The 26729-nt window shown below is 42.7% G+C and overlaps 1 protein-coding gene and 1 long non-coding RNA gene across 2 annotated transcripts in view; one reads left to right on the top strand and one right to left on the bottom strand.

Annotated features, from left to right (window-relative positions):
• Window positions 1-2124: 2124 nt before the first annotated feature.
• Window positions 2125-26553, bottom strand: NRROS (negative regulator of reactive oxygen species). Its single transcript, XM_090278244.1, has 3 exons — window positions 26428-26553; window positions 8565-8685; window positions 2125-4331 (listed from the first exon to the last, which is right to left on the bottom strand). The coding sequence occupies exons 2-3, from the start codon at window positions 8670-8672 to the stop codon at window positions 2361-2363; spliced, it is 2079 nt and encodes a 692-aa protein (XP_090134370.1). The 5' UTR covers window positions 8673-8685; window positions 26428-26553; the 3' UTR covers window positions 2125-2360.
• LOC150021724 (uncharacterized) overlaps window positions 26440-26729 on the top strand; it is a 66744-nt gene continuing 66454 nt past the window's right edge. Inside the window, exon 1 of the long non-coding RNA XR_016511231.1 lies at window positions 26440-26648. This is a non-coding gene — a long non-coding RNA (uncharacterized LOC150021724). The remainder of the gene's footprint in view (window positions 26649-26729) is intronic.

Genomic DNA, 26729 nt, shown 5'->3' with positions numbered 1-26729 from the left:
TCCAGAGTATCCAGCATGGAAAAACGGAGGAGAAGGAGGGGGAGAGGGAGAGAGGGAAGGGGGGGGCGGGCTTTACTTGTGTTAGGATAAAAGCAGCCAGCTCCATCTTTTTGGCACACACTTTGATTTGGCTTTCAGACTGTGCCCAGAGCTGCAGACCTGTGAATAAACATCTGCCTCAGTTACTGCTCAAGTCCTGTGTCCCAGTGTTTTATTGTGAGTATTTCTCACAATCCTGGGAAACAACAGGACCCCAGGAATGAGTTTTTGTTGATGGGGTCATGAAGTAAAGAGAGTCTAGGCTTATGGATATTGGCTGATGGGGCTCTCCTAGCAGGACATTTGGACATGGCTTCAAAGCAAGCTGAGGGACATTCAAGGCACTAGGCTAGGCGGCGAAGGATGGAGACAGACACACTGACAGGAGAGGTGGAAGTGCACTGAGGGTGAAGTTAGCACAGCTGACACCAGTGCTGCTGAGTGTGGAGCCTTCTCACACAGCTTTGTTCACAACCTGTAAAGCACCCCAGGGAAGCTTCTGCTTTATCAAAGTAAGACCACTGATTTATCTCCTTGATCTGCCTAAACATTTCTGCTGACATTAGTGTGAGAAATGCTCACAATAAAACACCAGGACACAAGACTTGAGCAGCAAAGCAAGGTGTTTATTCATGAGTCTGCAGAGTCAGGTGCACAGCCAGCCAGGGCATGCATGCAATAAGTACACAAAGAAAACTGGTTTATACAAATGTGATTAGCTCCCCCGCAATGCGATTAGCCCCCCATCCCTTCTCCTTCTCCCCTGTTTCTCCATTACTGGTTAATCTGGGTTAACAATCTAACGCAATTAACTACTTAACTAAGGGTGTGATTAACTAAGGGTAATGTAGTTATAGGTCTATCTCCAACTTATTTGGAAAGTTATCTAGCTACATCTTTCCATTTCTCTGTGTTTGGTGATGACAATCTTCCTCCTTTTGATCCCAGAGATATGTGTGAGGAGCGGTGGAATGTCATTTCCTCACCCCTTTTCCATGATTCATCTGTTAATTATCTCCTGCTGGTTTGAGAGTCACTGGCTTCTTTATCCCTTACATTAGAATTCATGGTAATAGTAATCAGTTTATGGGATTTCTACCCTCGACCTCCACCACCACCAATTCATTTAGTCTCTTTATGATTTAATAATTTTTTATGATTTAGTGATCAAGCATAAAAAGTGCAAGGATAATGTAAACTCTAAACTACCCAGAAGGGCAAGGGCTGTATCTTTATTATCTCTTCCTCAGAGAGGAGCAAAGAAATTGTTTACTACTCACTGAGGGAAGGGAAGGAGGAAGGAAACGAGTAATGAAGTGAGTACAAATCTGGAACTGTGAAGAAGTTGTTTGTGGTTTTTTGTGAAGAGTAAATGTAATCCACAAATCAACAAAATTCAATCCATTCTGCATTCCTCTCTCTTTTTTTGTTTTTAAGATTATTGATTTATTTTTAGAGAGGGGGGAAGTGAGGGGGAAAGAGAGGGAGAGAAACATCAATGTGTGGTTGCCTTTCAAGCTCTCCCAACTGGAGACCTGGCCTGCAACCCAGACATGTTCCCTGACTGGGAATCAAACCGGCAACCCTTTGTTTCACAGGCCAGCATTCATTCCACTGAGCCACACCAGCAGGGTTGCATTCCTCTACTTTCTCTCAGAACAAGGACTGTGCTGGTGTTCAGTTTACTGCACAAATAAACTCAGGGCCCAGTTATTGTTCCGCTGGCTTTTCCCTGGAAGTGTCATGTTTGCCTGCCAGCAACTCCAGGTATGAACCCAGGGCACCTGCAGAGGACCCTCTCAGGCCCACACTGGCTTCAGTGGCAATGCAAGCCAAGATAGGAGCTGACAGTTCTCATATTTGATCCCCCAGCTGGGTTCTGAAATTCTGGTCCTGGTGAACTCCCAGGGCACTAACTCTCACACATCCACTGGACATGCTCTTCAAGTCGCTTTTGCTGTAAGGTACCACTGAATCACCATCCTTTCCCACCAAGTCCATGGATGTCATCAAAGGGCATTGAAAGATAACCCAAGTTAAACTACCAAAAAACATTAAAGAAAGTAAAACACAACCTGGGCTTGGTTTAAAATTTTTTATGAGACATATTCTTTTATTTTTGTAGAATGTCAATTAATAAATATTTTACCAGGATGATACAGATGAATTATAATGATGGGGTGACTAAGGAATAGAAACATTTTATACTTTAATTTAAAGCTCAATTCATCAGACTTGTCCTCTGCATCAGATCTTGAAATCTGACGGAGAAAGTATCTTTCATGCACAGACCAAATTTCTAACCTTGAATTGTACACAGGTCAGTATATGGAGGGCCAGTGACAGCGACTCTTGATCAACTGAAGCAGAGGCTTCTTGAAAGTGAGGAAGATGACAGTACAGGCCACCAGCAGGGTGAGGCAGCTGGGGAGAATGAGCACAAGGTACAGCAGATCCATGTCCACCCTTTCCCACTTACAGTCCTGAAGCTTGCTTCTGGGGAGGTTCATCATGTGAATGACCTTGGAGGAGAGGTTGCAAGTAATCATGGCCAAGTCCGCAATGGTGTGCAGATGCTGCAGGGCCCCCCAGCCCTCCACCCTACAGCAGTCATATGGATTTTGACTGAGGTAGATGGCCCGCAGACTTGTCATTAGCTGCACAGGCACAGCCCTCTGGGGAAGAGCTGTGAGCGAGTTCCTGCGGAGATCCAGTATCTGTAGGGCCAGGCTGCCCCTGAACCTTGGGAAATGGGTCAAGAAATTTCCCGACAGATCCAAGTCCCTCAGGTGCCTAAACCCAGAGAAGTCCAACTCTGTGAAGCTGGAACTGAGGCCCACGTTCCTAAGAGACAGGATCTGTAACGTGGGGGCAATATTCTGGAGAGAGGTGATGCTTCCATTCAGAACCCCCCAATTTCCAGACAGGTCTAAGTGGGTGAGGGCAGTCCCCTGAAATGAGCGGTCTTGTAATGCTCCCAGCCCACAGCCCTCCAGAAAGAGGCTTCTCAAAGATGGCACATTCCTGAAATCCACACAGCTGGGGGCGCCCACGTGGTCTAAGCCAGCTGGCTGGGGACAAAGTGAGATCTGGTTGTGGCTCATGTCAACTGTAGTGATGTTACTGGCTTCAGCGAAAAGGCCAGTTGGGACACTCAGAAGCTGGTTGGAGCTCAGGTTGAATGACCGGAGGCTCCTCAGGCAGCCAGGGAGCCCCGGAGTCAAGTGCAGTTCTGACAGCTGGTTCTGGCTCAGGTCCAGCTCCATGAGCATTCTTGGGGGCTCGTGCTCCCGGATGTGGAGTGTCATCAGGCAATTCTGGTTGAGGTTCAGGTGGGAGAGGGAAGGCATTTTCTTCAGGAAGCCATCTGGCAGGTATTGGAACTGGTTCTGGCTCATATCCAGGAAGTGTAGATCTGCAAAGTCACTGGAAACAAACTCTTCCCAAAGGTTAACTGTGGTGATATTGGTCACATTGCCATCCACAAGGAGGAACTGGGCCACCATCTCCTGTGGTGACGAGGTGTTGTATAAGTCCTTGTAGAAGCCCATGTTGTTGTCCCGCAGCAGGAGGGTGTGCAGCTTACTGGATTGGGGCAGGAGTGGGAAAAACAGCAGCTGATTGTGAGAGAGGTCCAGCATCTCCAGCTCAAAAGCAGCCTCTTCCACTGATGCCAGGAACCATTCCAGGACATTATAGCTGACATTGAGGGACCAGAGCTGTGTGAGGCTGAAGTCCACAATGCAAGGGAGGTTGTTATAGGCCAGGTTAAGGTGTCTCAGCTCAGTCAAGCCTTCAAAGGCTCCACCCTCAACCTCAAAAATGTAGTTCCTTTGTAAATCTAGCTCCTTGAGGTGCCCCAGGCCCTCAAAGACAGAATCATCAAGCCTCATGATGGTGTTCCTTGCCAGGGACACAGACTCCAGTGAAGACAGGTTCTGGAGCATGAGGGCCACCATGTCTTCCGTCAGGGAGTTTCCTGACAAGTCCAGCCTCCGCAAAGCTTGCAGGCTGTGGAAGGCAGCTGCCGTCTCCCTGTAGCTCTCTGACAGGGAATTGTCAGGCAGTGCCAGGCTGCGCAGGCGGGCCTGCCCTAGGAAGGCGTTGCGACCAATGCGCTCCAGGTGGCAACTGTGCAGACTGAGGCTCTCCAGAAGAGGGTAAAGCTGGAGGGAATGATTCCCCAGGGTCTTGAGAGGGTTTGCATCCATGATGAGTGTCTGCAAATGGGGAGGGAGATTGCTGGGCACTGAAGCAAGGTTTTTCCCTCGACAGTCAGTGATTCCATTTACCTAGGTTTAAAAACACTGTGGTCAGCAGGGACGAAGCCTCTGAGGCAGAAGTTCTGTTACAAAAACTTAGTTCATTCATCAGACTGTTTCTGTAACTTTTTAGAATGGCTCTAGAGTAATAACTTAAAAAAAAAAAGGATCAGGAACTGAAGGAAGAAAAGGAAGTTTTCTTTATTCTTTATCTTCACACTAAAATTATAGTCTAGGAGCTGAGTTCCAGGCCTCATTTAAAACACACAGCATGGCCCTGGCCTGGTGGCTCAACTGGTTAGAGAATCTTCCCGTACACAAAAAGGTTGTGGGTTCGATCCCCAGTCAGGGCACATACCTCGGTTGCCGGCTTGATCTTTAACCAGGGCATGCATGGGAAGCAACTGATCAATGTTTTTCAATCAATGTTTCTCTCTCTCTTTCTCTCTTTTTTCTTTCCTCTCTTTCTCCCTTCTCTCTCTAAAAATTAATAAAAACATTTCCCCACGTGAGAATTTTTTTTAAGCAATAAATAAATAAATAAAACAGCATGTTAGAGAAAATCTAAGCACCTGTCCTTCAGGTGCTGAGTGGTAACAACTGTATTTGCAGTTTGGTTTTAGCTATGAAAAGGACTGAGAACCAGGTCTCTGTGCGGGTTTGAATCCCACCTCTGTCACTTGTTTCCATGTGACCTTGGGCAAATAATTTAGCTTAAGTTTTTTATTTCCTCTGAAAAATGAAGGTAAAGATAGTACCCACTTCAGAGGATTGCACTGAGACTAGATAAGAGTCTGCACAGTGCCGACACACAGTGGGCACTATTAATGTAATCGGTCAGCATTGCACTGTAAACTCTATTACCATAACACTGGTGTGTCTAACAGGGACACTGCCTGACAACTGGCAGTGCTGTGGCATCTTCATTTCACCCAAAGAAATTTTGTCTGGGATATGCCTCTACATTCCGGATTGACATATATTACAGTTTAGCGGGACTTCAGAGCTCATCATCGCCCTGAATTGTACAAAGTAGAGCGGGGTCAGAAGAGAAGTGCAGAGTCAATAGCAGAGCTGGGACTGGACCCAGAGCTCTTAGTGCTCAATTCATTGCTTTTCCTGGATGCCGTATTCCCAGAGTTGTGCTGCGTAAGGAGGCAGGAGGATGGGAGGATCCTGGTCTCATTGTGGAAGTCACTCAATCCTCAGGATAAACTCAGCCCAATGTTTTACAAGATTATCAAAATAATCAGCTACAGGATGTTAATTGGGTGTCCAGGAAAAAAGTTTTAAGTGACAAAAAGAAGAGCAATGGCCTTCCTTTGCACAGACCTGCCAGAAGAACAAGGCCTGTGATTGCATAAAATTGTGGGCATAATCCCAGTGGGCAGGTGGAGTAATGGAAAAAGGGAGAAAAATCCTGATAGAGAGGAAGAATCTTGGGTCTGGAGAGATGCAGACTCAAGTCTGAATCTCAGTTCTGCCACTTATTAGCTTTGGACCCTAGACAAGGAATTAACCTTTCACAGTCCCAAGTTCTTTATCTGATTATTAAAATAAAACCTTCTAATAATTAAAAATTGATACAATATAGAAATACAGAATATTAAACTCTTCTGTAACCTCAGCCTCTCCCTCAAAGAAGCACCACTAGCCTTTTGTTACATCTCCTTCTGGACTTTTTCTTGAAAAAATTTTTTTTCTAAAAATAAGACTGCACCTTACAAATTATTCAGCAATCTACTCTCCTCTCACTTTCCCCAGTAATATGTTATAGACATATTGCCTGGGCAATAAAAACAAGTTTGATCACATTTTGTTTAGCAACAGTGGTTAAGAGCAAGAGTTCTAGGGTTAGTCTATCTTGATTCTGCTCTTTAACAAATTGGTGACCCTGGTCTGGTTACCTAACCAGTTGGGATCTTCATTACTCCACCTGTAAAATGGAAATTATACTTGTAATTTTCTCATATGGTATTTTTCTCTTATTGAGGAGTCATTGTGATTATTTAAGTAAAAAACAACACAGAACTTGGCACATAAATGCTTAATAAATATTAACTATAATGATAAGCATGAACTAATCAATTAATCTCCTGCTGTGAGCATTGAGTTGTTTCTCATTTCCAGCTGAATTTGACAACTTCCTTCTACACCTCCCCTCTCCCCCAAAAGTCTTTGGAATTTGATTGGGGTTGCATTACAATCATGGAGTACCTAGGGGAAGAACTGACATGTCTACAAGATTAAATCTCCCCATGCAGAAACAAGGTGTCTTTCTTTATTTGAGTAAGTGTTGGTCTCCCCTACACAGGGACGTTCTGGAGAATGTTGTGGTTAGGGGCTTTCCAAGAGGTGTGAGACCCTGTTTCACCACAGCTGTGGCAGGTGGGGGGGTCACACCTCTGCAATTATCTCTGACCCCACAGAAGTGCTGCAAAAGGACCATGGGGCCATCAGAGCCCAAGAAAACCAAATGATGTCCATTTTATGATAATGTCACATGGCCAATGCAAAGAGGGGCAATGAAGGGCACCTGGACTCTCAAACCCTCAGCTCTCAATTCAGAAAAGCCACAGGAAATCCACTGGCAGTGAAGTCCCTACTCTTGCTCACCAGGCTAGAAGAGGGTCATGCAGGGAGTCCAGCCTGAACCCTGAAAGGCTGTCGGAGAACTCATGCTTTATTCCCTCCTCTTCTTATGCCTGGTAACTTCTGAATTAGCTACTGCAAAATTACCCTTTCATTGCCTCTGTAAGGGAACAATGGAAGTCTGTGTAGCAGAGACTAACAACAACAACAATAATAATAATAGGTAAAACCCATAGCACTTCATTCAAGGCACTGTTCTGAGTGCTTTATGTACATTAACTCATTTAATCATCACAACAACCCTGTGTTATGGTATTATTGGTTGGTACTATCATTACCTCCATATTTTACAGATGAGGAAACGGAGACTCAGAGTGGCTGAATGTCTCCAGCTAGTAAGTGGTGGCGCTGGGATATAAACCTGGTCTCGCTCATAACCTCTACTGGAGTATACCACAGTGTAGTGATTAGAGGTCAATAAAGGGGTTAAGAACTATTACCAGCTGGGATTTTAAAATTCATCAGCCTTAAGAACACATTTTTGAATATAAGTATTAACCCTGAAATCCAATCTGTCTTCCCAGTGTCTGGGGTATAATAGAGCTCAAGGAATGTTTATTAAATGTATGTTTCTCAGACAGACTTTTATACCATTGAGTTACAGGCAAAGTAGAAAATTTCTAGAAATGTGCTCAGTTGTTACAAGCCAGTCTGTTTCCACATGTAGGCAGAAAGGCCTGAGAGAGGAGAGTGCAAACTCTCAGGCATCCCCTTTTGGACTGTCTTAAACCTAGGTGCCGTCAAGGATGTTACTGTGGGCAACGTGCTCTTCAGTACAGCTTTTGTATTTTTATCTTTATTTATTGACTTTTTTTATGGAGGAAGAGGAAGGAAGAGAGAGAGAGAGAAAAACATTGATTTGTTTCACTTATGTGTGCAATCATTGGTTGCTTCTTGTATATGCCCTCACCAGGGGTTGAACCCACAATCTTGATGTTTCTTCTGAGTTGCCCAAGGGCCTTTAGTACAGCTTTTAAAGTATTTGCTATCGACTCTAACACAAACTCTGAGGCCGGGCATCTCCAATTTTAATATGCCCCACCATTATCAGATTCTGATAGCATCAGTAGAGCTCAATCATCCAGATTTAAAAAATAATTATTTATTTATTTGTTTATTCATTTATTTATTTTTAGAGAGAAGGGAAAGGAGAAAGAGAGGGAGAGAAACATCACTGTGTGGTTGCCTCTCACTAGCGCCCCCAACTGGGGACCTGACGTGCAACCTAGTCATGTGTCCTGACTAGGAATCAAACCAGTGACATTTGGCTCACAGGCCGACGCTCAATCCACTGAGCCACAGCATCCAGGGCTTTCAATCATCCAGATTTTAAAGAAGGTGCTTTTGTTCCAGGTGGCCAACCTAGGCCTGTCTCTAGGGTCTCATGTCTTCAGTGGATATGAAAAAGGTGAAGCAGAACCTTTCCTAGGCATCATCTTAACCTTTTGTTAAAGAGCAGGTTGCACATGACATCATGTTAGGCAGGCACAGAGTGATTCAGATTCATTTATTCCCTGCCCTCCTTGATTGACAATCCATCAGCTTTCCAAATGAACCAAACCTTGTCAAGACAGGAGCAACAGACAATTCAGAGTTCCCGGAAAAACTCACCAACTTGCAGTCCCTGTGAGAAGCAGCTGTGGCCATGCCACTTCGGTATCTCCATTCCACTGTCAAGAAGTGAAAACCAAGGCAGAGCCAAAGGGGCAGTAACTCCATCTCAAGTGCAGCACTGTGGACAGAAGGCAAGGAAGAAGCGACTAAGAGAAGGACAAACGTCCCAGAGGGCTGCTTAGGCCTCTCAGTAGAAGGAGGCAGTTCCCAGTTAGGTTTGGTCTTGGAAGCCCACAGCTACAGGCACGTAGAAGCCCACAACAGACTCTTTACATGATTCAAGTTAGCCAATACTTTTAACCTTTCACTACAACTGTCAATAAGAACTCACTTTCATTTTGCCTCTACCATCTGATGGACAGAGTGGCTGAACACCGAAACTCCCCAGAGTCGAGCAACAGAAGTGAGGAGCAAAAGAGTTGAGGAACCAGGTGTTAGGTCACCTAGAGTCTGCATGTTTTTTAGTTCTGTTGAAACTTTCTTCCCAAAGCTCAAATCTGCCTGATGTATCACTTGAGCTCAATAAATACATTTTGAATGAATGAATGGTGAACAGGGATGGAAATATTAATTGTTTCCTCTGGTTCTGCAGACATGAAGCTTTAAAAAAGAGAGTAGATCTCATTGGTTAACTCATTTGAGTGTAACCCTTTGATAACAGGACTTTGATATTTTGCTGGGTAAGAGAGAAACTAAGGGGAAAATGAAAAAGCAATCTTCAGTATAGTAAGGATTATTAATGAAGTCCTCTTACTTGGCCAGTGCACATGGAACAGAAGTTATGAGAAGGCTTAAAATTATACATGTATCAACAGAATTTTAGAACTAAAAAGAACCAAAATGGAAATATAACATATCTTCCACCTTCACGTTTTTACAGGGGAATACACAAAGATATAATAAATGGCTTATTCAAGGTTCAAGATCAACTTTGTGTCAGGGCTAGAAACAGCCAGCAGTTCCCTGGGCTCCATGATGAGAAACCAGACTAATTTCTCTCACTGCAGGTGCTGTTGAGTTGACTACCCTGTTGGGAGAAGTTATAGCCCAGCTGAATCCCCTCTCAGCGACACTCCTCAGAATCTGAGGTAAGTGCCTGGCCCCAGCATTCCAACTGCCCCGACCTCTTCTTGATGTCTTCCTGGGAAAGACCACAGGGTCTGCTCTCCGGTCCTCTCTTGGGCCAGCAGCACCAGCGATAACATGAACCTCCTCACCCATCCCATGGACCCTTCTGCCGACACATCTCAGCTCCCTAGGGCCCCTTCCTCTTTCTCTATCTTTGAATAAATTTACACAATCGCTAGGGCTAATTTTAACTTCCTGGTCAGATTTGAATACCCACCAGTGAAAAGAGACTAACAGAAAAGCTAAGTGAAACCAGGTAAGTCTACTTCAACCTTCACTCAGGCCAGGTCAGGTCAGCTCTCCTTACTGCACAGGGAACCTCCAATCAGAATTCATCAGTACTTGCCCAACAATGGGAACCCTCTTCCCAAACCCTCCTTCTGCTTCTGCACCTGTGCAGAAATTATCACCTCATGGCACAAGCAGGGTACAGATGGCAAAAACAGAGCCATATGGGCTCCTGTTCTCAATGTCCTTCCAGCACACACACACACACACACACACACACACTTGAAACCTTGGGATTACTGCCCACCTTTAGATAGGTTGTTAGACTTAGCAAATTCCAAGATACCATTTGAATGTCAGATAAACAACAAATAATGTTTTAGTATAAATATATCCCATGCAATATTTGGGACATACTTCTACTAAAAAATTTCACTGTTTATCTGACATTCAAATTTCAGGGGTTGTTTTGTATTTTATTGAGGAGAGACAGGGAGATGGGAACAAGGACCTGCTCCCTGCTCTCTTCCTTCACCATCTCTGTCAGATCTGGGATGACACTTGTTATTGTGACACTGACCCTTCTAGAGCAGCCAGCCCCATATATTAAAATATTAAATCTAGATGTGTTCAGGGAGAGTGCAATTTCTTCAGGGAGAAAATAACTCTTAGGCTGGAATGCTGGATAGGCATTTATGTCCAGAGTGTAATTTTAATTTCTGGGTCAACAGGACAGTTTTTGAAAACTTGAAACATATTTTCTCCTTTTTCCTAAACTTAGTCAAACAGCGCAGAAAAAACTCTTGCTAAACCCTCTGGGCAACTCCTTCTGTCGAGGCAGCATGGGAAGATTATGGAATTTAGAATCAGACAGACCAGGATTTGAATTCTGGCTCTAGTATTTATTATTTGTCCTTGGGCAATTCACATAAAGTCTCCAAAACTCAGTTAATTCTTCTATAAAATGAGGATAATAACAACTATTTATAGTTTCAATGAGAATCAAATACAATAGTATATGTGAAAGTCTTTAGTTAGCTATGAAGGTAGTTAATTACATAATCATTATTTATGAGTTCAAAACACCATGAGCTGGTCGTGTGGTTGTTATTCTTACGTATAATTGCCAATGTATTTAGCACCTACCCAAAGAATGAAAAAAATAAATAATTTGGCTAGAACAATAAATATATCATTATATTAACTAAATATGTGAAAATATGAAGGAAGGTTGGATTAAAAATTTTACACTAGTTAATTCCAGAACAAGGCTAATCCCAGGAACAGAGAACTATGCTGGTTGAGAGCTGTTAGTCCTCAAATCCATGGTTTACCCTTCCCCTACCCTGTTTTGGTTTGCTTGAAGCTAACTTCTGAAGGCTCTGTTTCTAAGCTCTAGGTATCAGTTGGCCTCCTGCTGGTGCGGTCAATGGGAGGCATTACTGGGAAGTTAGAAGGCAAACAGAGGGCAAGAATCCAGGGTATTTCTCTCCCTCTCTCTCTGCCTTGGACAGAGAAGTTCTTGAGCTTCTTTTGGTGACTCCTAGACTCTGGTAACACTCTCCTCACTTTATCATCATTCTACCTAGGGGAGGTCACAGCTTCCTGAAGTTACTGTTCTCTGGGATGACTGTTTTCTGGTTGGCATCTCAGCCTCTTCCATCATGTGTCGCCAATTTCCTGCATTAAACTTCCCCTGTTTTAAATAAGGGGTGTCTTTTTATTTCCTGGTTGGTCTCCGACTGATACAGTGATATAAATGAAAATGGGATTGAAATAGTACTAAACAAAAATGGGCCCTGGCTGGTGTGGTTTTTGGTTGAGCATTGGCTCATAAACCTATAGATTGCCGGTTTGACGCCTGGTCAGGTCTGGTCACATGCCTGGGTTGCAGGTATGGTCCCCGGCGAGGGCACGTGTGAGAGGCAACCAATGCATGTTTTTCTCACACTCTTTCTCCCTCCCTTCCTTTTTCTCTAAAATAAATAAATTAAAAAGCTATGTAATGACTCTAAGAAGAAATAAACTCAATAACAATTTAGGTTGAGAAACACCTCTTGGTGTGTGTAGCTGTAAAAGGCTTCCTCAGAGCCATGTCACTGAGTTTGGCTGCCACAGGACTGCCTCCCCCAACCCACACTCGGCCTCAGTTGGGTGACGACCACCGAACAGTATCTCTAGCTGTATGAGAGTGTCTAAACTTGAGTGTGCAAATAGTAATTGTCCCACTTCACTCCTCTTTCTCTGACATCTTCTGAAAAAATACATCCATTTTTTAAACCAAACATCACTCATCTTGGATACATTTTTGGCAGAGAAAGGGAAAATAATTATGATGAAGGGCACGCAGGGCAGTTTGACATTAAAACTTTAAATGAGGAAACCTAGAACCTCACCTCATTCTAATGAAAAGGACTTGAATCTATGGTTCCTATTTCATGGGCTATGAACCTGGAGAAGCCACAAAGTCAACACAAAGGAACTACAAATCAACCCATGTTCTAAGTAGGGGCTCCTTGTAGTCTGGGTGACCATGGGGAAAATACTTTATGTAAGATCTGAAATCCTGACATGAGAAGCAGATGGCATTAACAGACTCTGGATCTGTTCTTTTTTAAACCAGATGATGAAGTCAAAGAGTTCCTTCCAAGTGCAGAGGCAGTAAATGGTAAGTCCCATTCTCTTTGTTATACAGCCCATAAATCCTATATTCTTTCATTCAGTTAACAATTACTATAAAGTCTCTCTACATATACCTTTAATCCAGTTATTGTTATGATTATGACTAACACCAGAGACTGTGAACTTCTAAAACTTTGAAAGACAAGGCACCCAGGCACTGGCAGGAGACAAGACTCTGTATTGTGTCTGTAACACATTTGACTTGGAGATCTTAAGATTACAAATCCTACCTCATGTCAAAGTAAAGTCCTCTTAGTGTTTCATTTATATTTTTTCTTTGTCTTCTAACTATTCTGTTTGTGACCAGCAATCACAAAATGTCCTTGCTGGTTCTTTTCTAAGTTCTTGAAATATTAAGATTTCAAATGCTCAGCAGCATCTTCTATGTAACCATTAATCTTGAGACTATGCATTCTAATTGGTTATTATGAAAACCTGAGTTTTAACCCCATATCTGTCCCTTATCTATAAAGAGTATTTCTTTCTTCAGCATAAAGGCAATAAAGTTTTTTGTCTGGCTTTTCTCTCTTAATCTGGTCATAACAAATAAGTGGTGAAAACATATGCATTTTATAAAAACAGCATGAATCAAGGCTGTATTCTTTTTTTAATATTGTATTTTATTATTATTATTTTCTTTAGGGTGCCTGACCAGCGATTGAATCCACAACCTTGGCATATCAGGACTGTGCTCTAACCAACTGAGCTACCTGTCCAGGGCCAAGGCTGTATTCTGAAATAAGAGAACACTAACATGATGAAGAAGAATGCACATTGGCTGAATAATTATGCTTGTTTGCTTTTTATTTACTTATTTTGCCTGTTCGTTTTTTATATTTTCACAGAATAATTGAGAGAAACTCCTGCTTCACTGATCCAAGTAAGTTGCAGGAAAACTGACTGATGGCCCATGGTTTGTGTAAAATAATGAAAGGAAAGGGAATATTTAATCCTTTTGGAAAGGGCTTCCTGACCCTGCTCTATGGCTTGCCTGTAACCTGGGGCAGTGCTTCCATACCTATCCCACGACCCGCAGCAGTTCTGGGTTTCGGATACTTGGATGGCCACATGCAGGCCTAAGAGTGGCACCAGTCCAGGGGATACGTGGGTGATACATGCTTTGCAATGGGCAGGGAAGAAAGAGTAAGTGAAATCTTTTCAGTGGTCTCTGCTTCTTGAAGTACTGAAACTTCCATCAAAATAGTTCAGGAACACAGTAGCATTCCTTCTCTGTCAGGCCCTCCGACACTTAAATACATATGTATGTCACTTTTTAAAAATATATGTAGATTTACCTGTATTAATGAAATGCAAATTTTTTTAAAGGGTTATTAATTTCAAGTAGCTTTCTATTATGATGTAATGTCTTAATCAAATGATAGTAAAATACAGCCATCAGGTATTTTTGTCCATAAAAAGAGCTCCTCACTCTCAAAGTTTGGGAATACTAAGGAGTGACCCTGATCTGAGTTTTGGTTTTGTTTTGTTAGGGTTTGGGGATTCATTTTTGGGAAAGGATGAGATTTCTAATATTCAGGGGCACCCTTGCTCTAACCTCTTCACTCCCACACTCTCTCACCTCCCCACCTTCCCCGGCTGCTACTGCTATAGCAGCTGCCACCAAAGCCAGATTGCGAACTTTTTGCTAAAGTCTCTATTAGTGTTAAGAGTGTTATACATATATTAGCATGTAACTGAGAATTTTTTCCTCAGAGAGGCTGGAAAAGCTTTCAAGAAAATGGTCTTTGCAGAAAGTGGGCAACCCTCAGAGGCATTTGGTGTTAAAAACAAATATTTATAAACTGGTCTGGGGAGGGAATCTCTAGAAGCGACATCTGCACAAATTGCCAAATTGCGAGTGCGAATGTGTGCTGGTGGCCCTGTGAACAAGGCACAGGTCCTAGATGGAGGGCTCCATGGAAAGGGCATCTGCTTTTGCTTAAAACAAAAGAGCAAATCCTACCTGGGACACTGGGACAAAGGGAAGGGCAGCTGGTCACAGACCACAGAGAATACATAACAAAGAACAGAACCCCCAGACTGTGACCACTTCAAACAATTCCTTCTACCCAGAAGTATTTGAAAGCCTCAGGCAAACAGCTTTGGTCTCTTGGATTCTTAGCAAAAAAATTAGGGTGATCTTAATCTTCACCAAATATTCAAACTTAGCATTTCCCATGGCCAGAACACCTGCATCCGAGTCTCCAGGTATGATGCCTTGGGTAACACAGAGCTCCATCTTGGTAGTATCCTAGCCAAAAATGTTTGCCCTGAAGCCTAAAAAACAGAGAAAATGGAAATGGAGTGTGCGTGTGTGTGTGTGTGTGTGTGTGATTATAGGACACTAAGAATCATAACGACCAGGTCCAATGCATGAACCTTGAGTAGATTTTGGGTTTTTAAAAATCTCTAAAAGAAGAATTTGAGACAACTGAGGAAATTTACATGTATACTAAATAATGTATTTTCAGATGGTATTATGTACAGTTGATATTATCAGGTTATTACTAACCTTAGGTACAATAATAATGCTTGGGAATATAGGAAAGTGCCCTCATTCGTAAGAAATGTATGGTGAGTATCTTGGGTTTGAAATTTCATGATTTCTACAATTTATGTAATCTACTTCCAAATGGAAAGAGAGAAAAATTAAATCGAAATATTACCAACTGGCAAATTTAATATTGTACTTTCTTTTAACTTTTCTGTAAATTTGAAGCTTTTTAAGATTAAAAAAATGAGAAAAATGAAATCTTGTTGGAGTTCCTAAAGAGAGAGGGGAAATTGTAGTAACCTTTTGCCCCCAAATTTTCAGGAATATTCATTTTTCAAATATTCTTTTAAGGAAGGTTCTCAGTAAACTTTAAATTAAAAATTCATATACACATAAACCTTTAAAATGTCTGGGAAATTTAAACATTTTGGCATTCAAACTAGAACTTTCAGACAGATTCTCATACCTGGAAAGAGCACAGAAGTGTTAGATCATGTGTCCTGATTGTGGTTCAAGAAATACAGTTAATGTACTAATGTAACTTGCACTGTCCAGGTCAACTGCTCTGTCTACAATGCCCACAGTCCCTCTGCAGGAGAAGCACATGACTCACCTTCACCTCCACCTACCTGACAAAATCTTGGGCACCTGACCAGGGGAGGTCAGTTATAACCTGCAGCCAGCACCCTATGAATGATCCCAGTGCATAGAGAAAAGGAAGAGGATTAGGTAATTAGCAGTGAATATTGAAGCTAAGAGGGGCAGAGAGAAAAAGTGGAGTTGAATTTTTAAGGGATCTTGCCTTGAGGAATAGAAGCTATAAGGTAGATAACAGGGCATATGAATAGCAAATAATGTAGCAGTCAACAGAGGTCAGAGATCAGCAAAGATGGACTAGAAAGAATGACAAGGGGATGGACCATACAGCTGGGACAGAGAGTGAGAGAACAGGCTCTGAGGCTGCCTCAGGGTTTCTGATGGCTCTTTTCAGGGCCGGGTCCATTTCCAAGCTCCATGTTTCCTGCCAACAGCCCCTCACCACCATCACCACCCACAACCACTGGCCCAAGTGTTGCCGACAAAAAGAGCCTAACTGAAACAGGACTTGTGCTCTTTAATAAGCTTAAACACAAAGGACAAAACTGAACGTAATATTTTGGATGTGCATGCAAGCTTTATGATGTTACCTGAAAATTAGAGAAAGTGGCTGAAATCTGAATTGAGGACTATATTTCTCAAAGTGTCTTTTAATTACAGGCAAGAATCATCAAGGAATGATAAAACTAAAGAGTGAAAATTTGTTGGGGAAACAAGATACTAATATGGTCTTAAAGTATCTTATTTATACAAGTTACTTTAAAAAAAAACTTATTTATTTTTAGAGAGAGGGGGAAGAAGGGAGAAGGAGAGGGAGAGAAACATCAACAAGTGGTTGCCTCTAGTGCATTCCCAACTGGAGACCTGGCCTGCGAATCAGGCATGTGCCCTGACTGGGAATCAAACCGGCCACCCTTTGGCTCACAGGCCAGCACTCAATCCACTGAGCCACACCCGCCAGAGCCAAGTTACTTCTTAATTTTACACACACAAAAATAGCTTTATAGTGGAAAAAGTGGCAGACACTTCTTTAACCAAATGATCAAATTACTAAAAGGGCTTTACTGGCGTACTTGACAAAATTTGCATACAGATAATGGATGAAAAAAAATAATATTATATCAGTGTTAAACTTCTGGATTTTGACCATTTGTGGTTATGTGAGAGACTATCCTTTTTTTTCTTCAAGATTTTATTTATTTATTTATTTATTTATTTTTAGAGAGAGGGGAAGTGAGGGGAAGAAAGAGAGGGAGAGAAACATCAATGTGTGGTTGCCTCTCCCGTGTCTCCAACTGGGGACCTGGCCTGTAACCCAGGCATGTGCCCTGACTGGGAATCGCACTGGCGACCCTTCGGTTTGCAGGCCGGGGCTCAATCCACTGAGCCACACCAGCTGGGCAAGACTATCCTTATTCTTAGAAAAATAAACACTGAATTATCTAAAGGAAAGAGGGCATAATGTTTGCAACATTACTAATGTTCCAATTTCTCCTCATCCTCGTCGGTGCTTGCTATTTTGAACTGTGTTCATTATAGCCATTCTAGTGGGTATGAAGTGCTATCTCTTTGTGGTTTTGATTTGCTTTTCCCTAATTAGTAATAATGTTGAGCATTTCTCAAGTGTTTATTGACCATTTCTCTATCTTGTTTGGAGAACTGTCTAAAATGCATGCTTTTAAATCCAAAGATTGCTTTCATTATGATTTTGGAATTACACATAAAAGAAAATGAATAAAAGGTATAAAAATAAAGAACTAGTTTTATTCTTTGGTCAAAGTAATGCATCCCTATATTTTGCAAAGAATCAATATTCAAATGGTAGGTGCGTTAAAAAAGAACTTGCACACTGAAGATGGGGGCCACAGAGCATTTAGAACTGTGGTTATGTGCACTCAGACATCTTCTTCCCCTGGGCTCTCTGCACTGTGACCCTGGGCAGCCAGTGTGTGAAGTGCCTCTTAGAGCACTACCCTGCTCCACTCTGTCTCCTCAGGGCTACAAATGAGTCATTATTTGCTTCCTGGCTTTCTCTCTTAATGATGAAGTTGTTAAAATAATAGACAATAGAATCGCTTTTGAGTTCCCATCTCCCCAAAACTCTCTCATACTCTGCAGGTAGAGGAGCAAAATGACACGCTTTTTCTGAAGGACAATTGGGCATAATTCATCAAAGATCTTGAAAATGTAGACTACTTTTGACTCAGTAGTTTCACTTCTAGAAATTTATCCTAAGGAATTCCAATGTATGTAAAAGTATTTTTATACAAATATTCATTGCAACATTAGTAATAATAATGAAAAAGTGGAAACCATCTTAAAGTCCAACAATGGAAAGATTGGCTAAATACATTATGATACAACTATATGGTAGGAATAATGTGCTGCAATAAAAAATGCTTTGGTAGCAATATATTTATTGACATGGAAAGATGTTCATAGTAAAACGTTATTAAGAAAAAAAGAGAAGTGCAAAACAAAATGTACAGTATATCCCAAGTTTGTTAAAAGAATAGGCATCATCTGCATGTGAATAGATTATATTTGAAAGCACCCACATCAGAATCTCAACAGTGGAAAGAAATGCACCTGATACTTACTTTTTCCATATCTGTATTTTTGTTTCTTTGTATTTTCTAATTTTCCAATAACCACTTCAATTACTGTATTAAGATGTTTTAAAATAATAGAATCAATCTACTAAAATAGAGAATTTCTTATAGGTATTCAGGTTGAAATTATTGTGAGTGTGCTTAAAATTGTCATGTCTGGAGTTAATGGAAGAAAAAATATCACTGACTAATGACTGAAATAAGTTTCATTATGGACATTACTTTCCTTTTTCAGGGTTCAGGGATTTAGATTTGGGGTTGTATGTTCCTTAGCCCAGTCCCTGGAAAGGTGGCAGTAAAAGGTGAAGGAAGAGCCCAGGCTAAGGAGACAGATGAACAGGTTCAAAGCCTGGCTCTGACCTGGGGTACATCACCCAACTTCTTGGCCTCAGTTTCCTCCCCAGGAAAATGGGAATCATGATGCTTGTGTTGCAACATTGTTACTGTATTCAGACAAGCTTTAAAAGAACGAATAAACAACAGTCTTTGTCATTTTTACATTACAGTGTCCTGTACAGTGTCCTCATCCCCAGCAGGTTGTCAACCTGCCTGTGCTTCAACACACCCAGGATGGGGCCTCACTGCTTTGTAAGTAACTCGTTGTACTATTGGGATCCCTTTATATTTGCTTCTAGGACTTGGTCGCCCTCTGAGCCTGCACAAATAAGTGAGGAGTTGTAGTCTTTTAAATTTGTTGGAATTCTCCTTAAATATATGGTCCTGGGAATTTGTGTGAGAAAGGACAGTCTGCCACATGTGTCTTTTCTGGTAAATGCACTATCATTCCAATTTAGTAACTGAGCATCTTTTTGAGAAGAACTGTAGCATTTCTGAAAGGACTACCCACCGCTATTCGGGAGGTGAGAATAGTCAGGCTAGAGAGATGAAAATATATGAACAAGGTGCCACAGGGAACGCAGTGTAATGGTTTCCAAGTGCTGTTCTCACCCCAGGGCTCCTCCCAGGCTTGTGAGAAGAGTCTTGTATGGGAATGGCGGAGCCTCTGCCTCTTCCTAGAGGAAGGTTGGGGCCATAACAGCTCTTCTTCCCTGGGAAGCCAGTACTAGGAGTGCCTCTTAGAGCACTACCCTGCTTGACTTTGTCTCTTCCGGGCTACAGGTGAGTCAACTGGCTTCCTTCTGTGGTCTGGGTCAGCCCTTGGAACCAACAGTGGTCATTTCACAAATTCTAATCCATGGCCACAGGCTGCATCTGGCCACAGGTCTTAAAAAGTGCAAATCTGCTCCCCTGGGGAGATAACACCTTGCTCTTACATAGCTGGTGATAGTTCTGTGGTGTCACCTTTGTGTACTAGAGACCAACATAACTGTGGATGGGCACCTAGCCAAACTTGTCATTTCCTTTCAGTGTCATAGGTTTGTTCTCTTTGGTCACTTCACCCCAGTGGTGGCCATTGGTGACAATACTACCTGCCTTGCCAACCTCATACGGTGTGTTGAGACTGAAGGAGAGACGTGTATGAAAAAGCTTTGTCAATATAAGGAAATGTTGTCGACTTCATCAGTAAGACAGGTAGTGTCAGAATTAAAGGAAAGGCAGAGTTACTCTGTGGAAATGGGGAGCTGGTGCTGAAATAAATAAAACAGAGGAGTTGCAGCACCTTCTCCTGTCTGTGTGAGCTGCAGGGTGTGGATTTGGGGTGTTCAGAGAAAGTGAGACCACCCAGAGCCTGTGGGAGACTATGGGCAAGAAAGGGGTTATAGGCGATAACCAAGGTTTATTGCCCAGAGTGGAGATATATCACCGCCACACCTACAACCTTGGTTCTTGAGAAAGAGCACAACTGAGAAATTAAATGATATGGATTCCTGATTACTGACCAGCTCAATGGGATAGTATTCAAGGTCCCAAATATCTTTCCAGGCCCTTAATCGTAATAGCTAATGTTTATAGAGTTCTTGCCTTGGGATAAGTGCTATGCCAGATGCTTTACATATAATAGGGTTCCTGCAAAACCCTAGCAGGTAAATATTATCATCCTCATTCTACATGCTGTAAATTGAAGCTCTCAAAGTTTTTGACCATAGAACTACAGCATGTCAGAGCAACAATTCAAACAGTCTGTAGTTGAGTCCAGCAAAGCTCAACTTCAAGCCCCACTCGCCAGGATGCCTGCTATCCTTGACTAAATCATGCATTTTCACACGCTGTTTCCTCTGTAGGAAAGGCCCTTTTCCCGGTCTTCTCCAACTGCCCAACTCCTGTTCATCCTTCAAGGCCTAGTGCACGCGTCACCTCCTCATCACAGCATATAATACACCAGTATAGACAGTCATAGTGCCTATGGAAGACTTTTTATTACTTGATTTTTGTTTATGAAAATAAATATGAGCAGCTACTGTCAGTTAACTTTTGTCCTTTTTATTTAAAAAAATTTTAACATATAGCAAAGTTTAAAGAGTTTTACAGTGATCACTCATATACCCATCATATAGATTTTACTATTGACTTTTTACCAGTTTTTACCACATATCTATCTGTCTATCCTTTTAACCATCCTTCAATCCATCTTTTTTTTTTTTTTGATGCATTTCAAAACAGATTACAGCCATCAGTACACTTCTTCCTAAATACTCCAGAATGCCTATCAAATAATTTAACTTAAAACAAAGTTTTTACATTTTCAGTCTTCTGGGAAAATTTAGTTAATTTAATCTCAATTTAATTGCAATCGCAAAATCAGGTGTTTTATTTGGGAAAAAAATTTCTGTCTTGTAAACAATAAAAAAAGATTTGATAATCACTCTCTTACTATTCTCAGCCAGAATTAGGAGGAAAGCAGTTCACACTAAAGGTTAAATGACTAATATCCTCTTTCATGCACTATACTTTAATGGGTGTTTATATAGATAATGATGAAAAATAATAAAATTTCAGGGTGTAGTTTCAGGACGGTTAGGGGAGGTAATTTTTCCCTTTCAAAATCCCTCAAATTGTACTGGCACGGTGGTTATTATAAGGCTGATTTTTTTTTTTTTCTCTAAAGCTTTTTTGAATTCATAGAAGAATATCCCCCCCACCCCCCAAATAAGAATTTTTGGGGAATCCTTGAATGAATCCAAGACAATTGGATTACAACTTAATGCTGTTGGTTAATAATATAACCACTTGAGGTTGCAAAGGCTTCTTACAGACATTTGATCTTATTTACTACTCATAACCTAGTAGGCATTATTATCTCCATTTTTTTATTGTGGTAAAATATGTATATAATTTACCACTTTAACCCTTTCCCAGGAGCATTAAGTACATTCACACTGTTGCGCGGCCTCACCATTATCCATCTCTAGTACCTTTCATTGTCCCAAACTAAAACTCTGTGCTCATCAAATGTAACTCCCCATCCTTCCCTCCCTTCAGCCTCAGTAACCATGATTCTTTCTTCACTATACATTTGCCTATTCCAGGTACCTCATGCAAGTAGACTTGTATAAGAGGAATCATATAAAATATGGCCTTTTGTGTCTGGTTTATTTAATTTAGCATAATGTTTTCAAGGCCACTCAATGTTATAGCATGTATCAGAATTTCATTCCTTTTTATGGCTGAATAATATTCTATTATATGCATATACCACATTTTGTTTATGTATTCACCCATCATTGGACAGTTGAGTTTCCACCTTTTGCTCACAGTAACTAATGCTGCTATAAACATTAGTGTACACGTACCTATGTTCTAGTCCCTGCTTATTACCTTCATTATACAGAAAAGAAACCCAAGACTTGAAAAGGCCAAAGTGAATTGCTCAAATCACATAGTTTGTAGGCAGTGAAGCCAAAACCAAATCTGACTTCTGGCCCAGGTAGGAGGTGTTCAACGTGCACCTGAGAGGAATGTATGTTGGATGAATATTCAGCTGAGTTGCATAGGTCTATACCATATTTACTGGTAAATAACTACTCCATAAGCTCCCCACTCAGCTGCCTGGCCACCCTCTCAAAACTCCGAAGGCCCCCACCACGATCCAGCAACCAAGGAGGTAGCACCTGACTCAGCAGGGGCCCCCAGGATCCTGTTTCTAATGAAAATGTCCATTATGATTGTTCAGTGCCTGTACAATGTGGTGTTTGATATTCTGAATAGCACCCCTGAGGGTTCATGGGGTCATGGTCTTGCGTGGGGATGAGGCAACCTGTCAACCCCAGGAAGTGAATCTATGACAAAGATGAAGGCCTTTAGAGGTTCTGCAAAAGAAGCTAGAAAGTGAAGGAAAACTGGGGGTTTAGAAGAGAATAAGAAGCCAATGTTATTAGCTAAAATGGAAGCTTCAGGTTAGGGTCCTGAGAGGGCGCAAACACCTAGAACAAGAGGAAGGCCACTGGGGGAGTCCCGTGAGGAGATCTCAGGGTACCAGGCTGGGCAGTGATAAGGAGGCCATTAACTTATCTGAAGCTGAAGGAGTTGGCCCAGGGTCAGGCAGGAAGAGACACACTTGCCACTGACCCTGCAGCCTGAGGGAAAGAGCTCAGCCTTGGGATCTAATGGGTCTGCTGGGAAGAGACTCTGGAAAGGCAGGAGAGACCTGAGGGATCATGGCTGCAGCAGGAGAGGAGTGACAGTAGGGAGGATCAGGAGGAGCCAGTGTCCAGCTTGACATCTAAAATGGAGTGACAGGAGGTTACTGGAAAACATGATGTGTACTCCAAGATGAGCCCCTGCTGGTCTCTGTGGGTGCTGGGCTCACTCAGCCACATAGGTCCTGTTTGAGAAGAGCCAGGGTGAAAAAAGAGAGCCCCAGTGCTGTCTCTTGAGGAGAAGGCCCCTCCCCATTCTTTTCTTTCTTTCTTGGCAACAGAAAGTTACTTGGGGCATATGGCACAGCACCTGACCAAAGCAACCTTCTGCTTGTGTGTGGAGGTGGGGAGACCCTGTGTCCTCACGGCTTTGTAGCCACGTTTATTTAGCTCATTATTGGTCCAGACCTGCTCTTCTTGCCCACCTCGCTGGTGAGAACCAGGACAGGGTTCTACTTCCTCCTTTATACCCTTGTTGAACCTGAAACCACTCGTGCATTAGAATGAGAAGGCCCATGTTGTTCAGTCTCAGGAGCTGACTATTTGCTCTGGAAATCAGTTGGTTTTGCCTATCCACGTTCATTTCTCCTTCTGATAACAATTCCTTAATTCTTCTTTGAGTAAGCCACCCCTTCCTTTCTTTTCTTTCTTTATTATTTTTACTTTTAATTGTGATAAAATAGACATAACATAAAATTTACCATCTTAATCATTTTAAGTGTACTGTATGGTGCAGTAGTGTTATGTACAAATGTATACTGTCATGCAACCAACCCCTTTACTTCCTTAGGAAATTCATGTTTGGTTGAGTTTGACCTTAAATTCTGGCTCCAAGGAGAGGTCTATGAACAAGGCCGGGCCCATCAGAGCCTCCTAGTTCCCTAACCACAGTGATTGGTTTATAATGCATTCACAGAAGACAACCCCATGAGAATCAATCCAAGGACTGTTGCTAAAAACTATTGGGGAATAGGCTTCTCTTGCTGCTTCAGATGCCAAACTGATGGCAATTAAGCTTGGACATGCAGGCACCCACCTTTGGCACCAACTTTAGGGGCTGCCTAATAATGAAGCCTGCACAGAGGAAGGCAATACTAAGGATTGGAGATAAATAGATCCTAGCAATGTCTGAGCACCTAGATCCAGCCATGCCTCATTTTCCATAGACTTTTTGGTTATTTGAAACCATCTGCCCTAGCGGGTGAGGCTTAATTGGTTGGAGCATTATCCTGTAACCAAAGAGTTGCAGTTCAATTCCTAGTCAGGGCACATACCTAGTTTGCAGGTTCGGTCTCCTGTCTGGGTGCATATCTGCTTTTTAAATTTTTTTAAATTCTCACCCAAGGACACTTTCTCATTGTTTTAAGAGAGTGAGGAAGGGAGCGAGAGAAAAACATCGATGTGAGAGAGGAACATCACTTGATTATCTCCCATATGCACCTAGACCAGGGATTTAACCCGCAACCTAGGTATGTGCCCTGACTGAGAATTTAACCTGCAACCCTCCTGTTATGGGACGACGCTCCAACCACCTGAGCCACACCAGCCAGGGCTTTGTGGTTTTTTGTTTGTTTGTTTGTTTTTTGTTGTTGTTGTTGTTTTTCTGAAGCCAAGCTAATTGGGTTTTTGTCATTTGCAACCAAAAGACCCTAAACTCAGATTTAAAGTTGCTTGCCAGGCTTGATAAGATGTAAGTATCAATGTCTTTTTTTTCATTTCCTTGACTCTCTGAGCTTTCAGAGATCTTCACTTAACCTAGTCTAGAGCCTTCCACACATTAAGACATGACAATTTGTTCAATAATGAAGTTGTTTGGGGAGAGTGGGGAAATGAGTGGAATAAAGAAATTTTACTAAAGGCAAAAAATATTTGTCACTACTATGTGGACACATCAGTGTCACTGAGCATGTAACAAGCTTGTCCTGAGAAAGATAATGTTTTTCAGTCATGGTTGAAATCCTCCCCTCCCGTAATTTATGTGGTTCTAATGTGGATCTGAGCATGGTGTGAGGGTCATCTAGTCGTCCATCCAGGAATCTAGTTTACCCCTTGTGGTGTGGATACACACTGCAGCCAGAATACAGGTTATAATCAGTACTGGTGTTAGTCTTCTGTGAGAAAGAAAAATCAGACCCAGGACCCAGGATGCAGTACCCGCGGCAAAGACACCAGGAGCCTGCTGTCTGTTTGGGAGGCTCCTGCTCCTGTGCGATGGGTTGAAACACTATGTGGGATCTGGCTTATATGAGTTTTCATGAAGTTCCCATGAGGACACCCATTAGATGAAAGCACTCTCTTTGTGAAATGGGGTTTTCTTTCTTTTTTTTTTTTAAACCTAAAGGCAGGAGTTGAACTTTCTGCATTTTTTTTCTGGGCCCATGATTCTGTAATTCCCTCTAGGAACTTTCAGATATACATGTAAAAACCTGTGGGGTGTGTGAGGCAAATAAATAAGCCTCAGGGCTATAAAATCCAGCAACTAATCAACATCCACCAAAATAGTCTGTGCAGCGCAGACTGTGAGTGAAGGGAGCATAGGAGATCTCAGAAGACCAACTCCATAAACTCAAAAGATTTCAACTGTCCAAACCCCTAATAGATTGTACCAACCACAGAAGAAACCTCCAGTGGGGTCCCTTCGCTTCTCCTGGCATCACCTGAGACAAGCCCCAACCGGGAGCTCCATCTTTAGGACCTTGCCTCAGCCTCCTTGAGACCCAGCCACTGATGGGCACGTGGTCACCTTCTCTCAGGCACCAAGTGAGCTGGCAGCCCATTCTGAGGGGAGTATGGAGCCGGGTCAGTGCCTTCTTACTTAGGTCAGCTCCTGAGTGCATAGGGATATGTACTGAGCCCTTCAGAATTCAGCCCACATGGAGAGGCTGTGAGGGCTGCGAAAGAGCACTGAACAAGGAATCAGAAAAGCCTGGGATTTAGTCTCCCTCTGACACTTCCTAGCTGTGGGTCCAAGTAACAGAACCCTAGTGAATTTCCCAAGAACATTATGTACAGAAGGGAATTTGCCTCTCATCTTCACAGCTCCGTTCCCAACACCTTGAATGGGCCTGCACATGGAAGACATCCGTAAGTATATGTGGCTGTCGATGAGAATCAGTGTCTTCATCTATGACATGGTGATTCTCAATGCACTTGTAGGGCAGAAAGAAGATCCAAACCTCAAGCATGCTGAGTGCTCACGGAGCACACTGATTGCATCCATTGACCCAATCCACGAGGAAGCATTATTATTCCCATTTTGCAGATGAAGAAAATGAAGCTCAGAAATTCTCCCCACAAAGCCAGGAATCAAACCCTCAAACCAGGAATCTGAAGCCCTTATTTCCACTACACCACACCACTTCGTTCAGCTCTGAGTGCCCCTAGAGGGACCTATTTCTGCCTACCCCGGGACTGGAGCCCCTGCACTGGACACAAAAGCGGTGGAGCTTGAATGCAGCAAGCCACAACCTCCCCGACAGTCCCAAGCCTAGGCTAGGGACGCTGACCTACCGCCCAACCTGGCCGCGAGTTCGCCCACCACGGGAAGGGTGGCTGCTGCCCGCCACACAGGAAATACTCACGGCTCCCGCAGGCCCAGGTGGCTCCTCGGGGTGCATCCTCTCCCGGGGCTCCGGCCTCCTCGAGAGCTGGGGCTGCCTCCGCTTTCTGGAGCATCAGATTATTTCTGCACTTGCGGAAGGAACTGACGGAAACTGAAGTCACATGGAGAGCGAGCTGCTCTGCGACGACTCAGCACTCACAGAGATCAGGCATCGCGTTGGAGAAGGAACTGCACCCTCGGGTGGGTGGGTGGTGAGGGGGAAACAATGGTCCCAGCACTACCTGCTGGTTTAGTCATGAAGGGGGGGGGGGCCGCTATTTT

This window comes from Furipterus horrens, unplaced genomic scaffold (assembly GCF_987537825.1).
Source record: "Furipterus horrens unplaced genomic scaffold, mFurHor1.1.pri manual_scaffold_1, whole genome shotgun sequence".
Classification (NCBI taxonomy): Eukaryota; Metazoa; Chordata; class Mammalia; order Chiroptera; family Furipteridae; genus Furipterus; species Furipterus horrens.
This window is presented reverse-complemented; position numbering and strand designations above follow the sequence as displayed.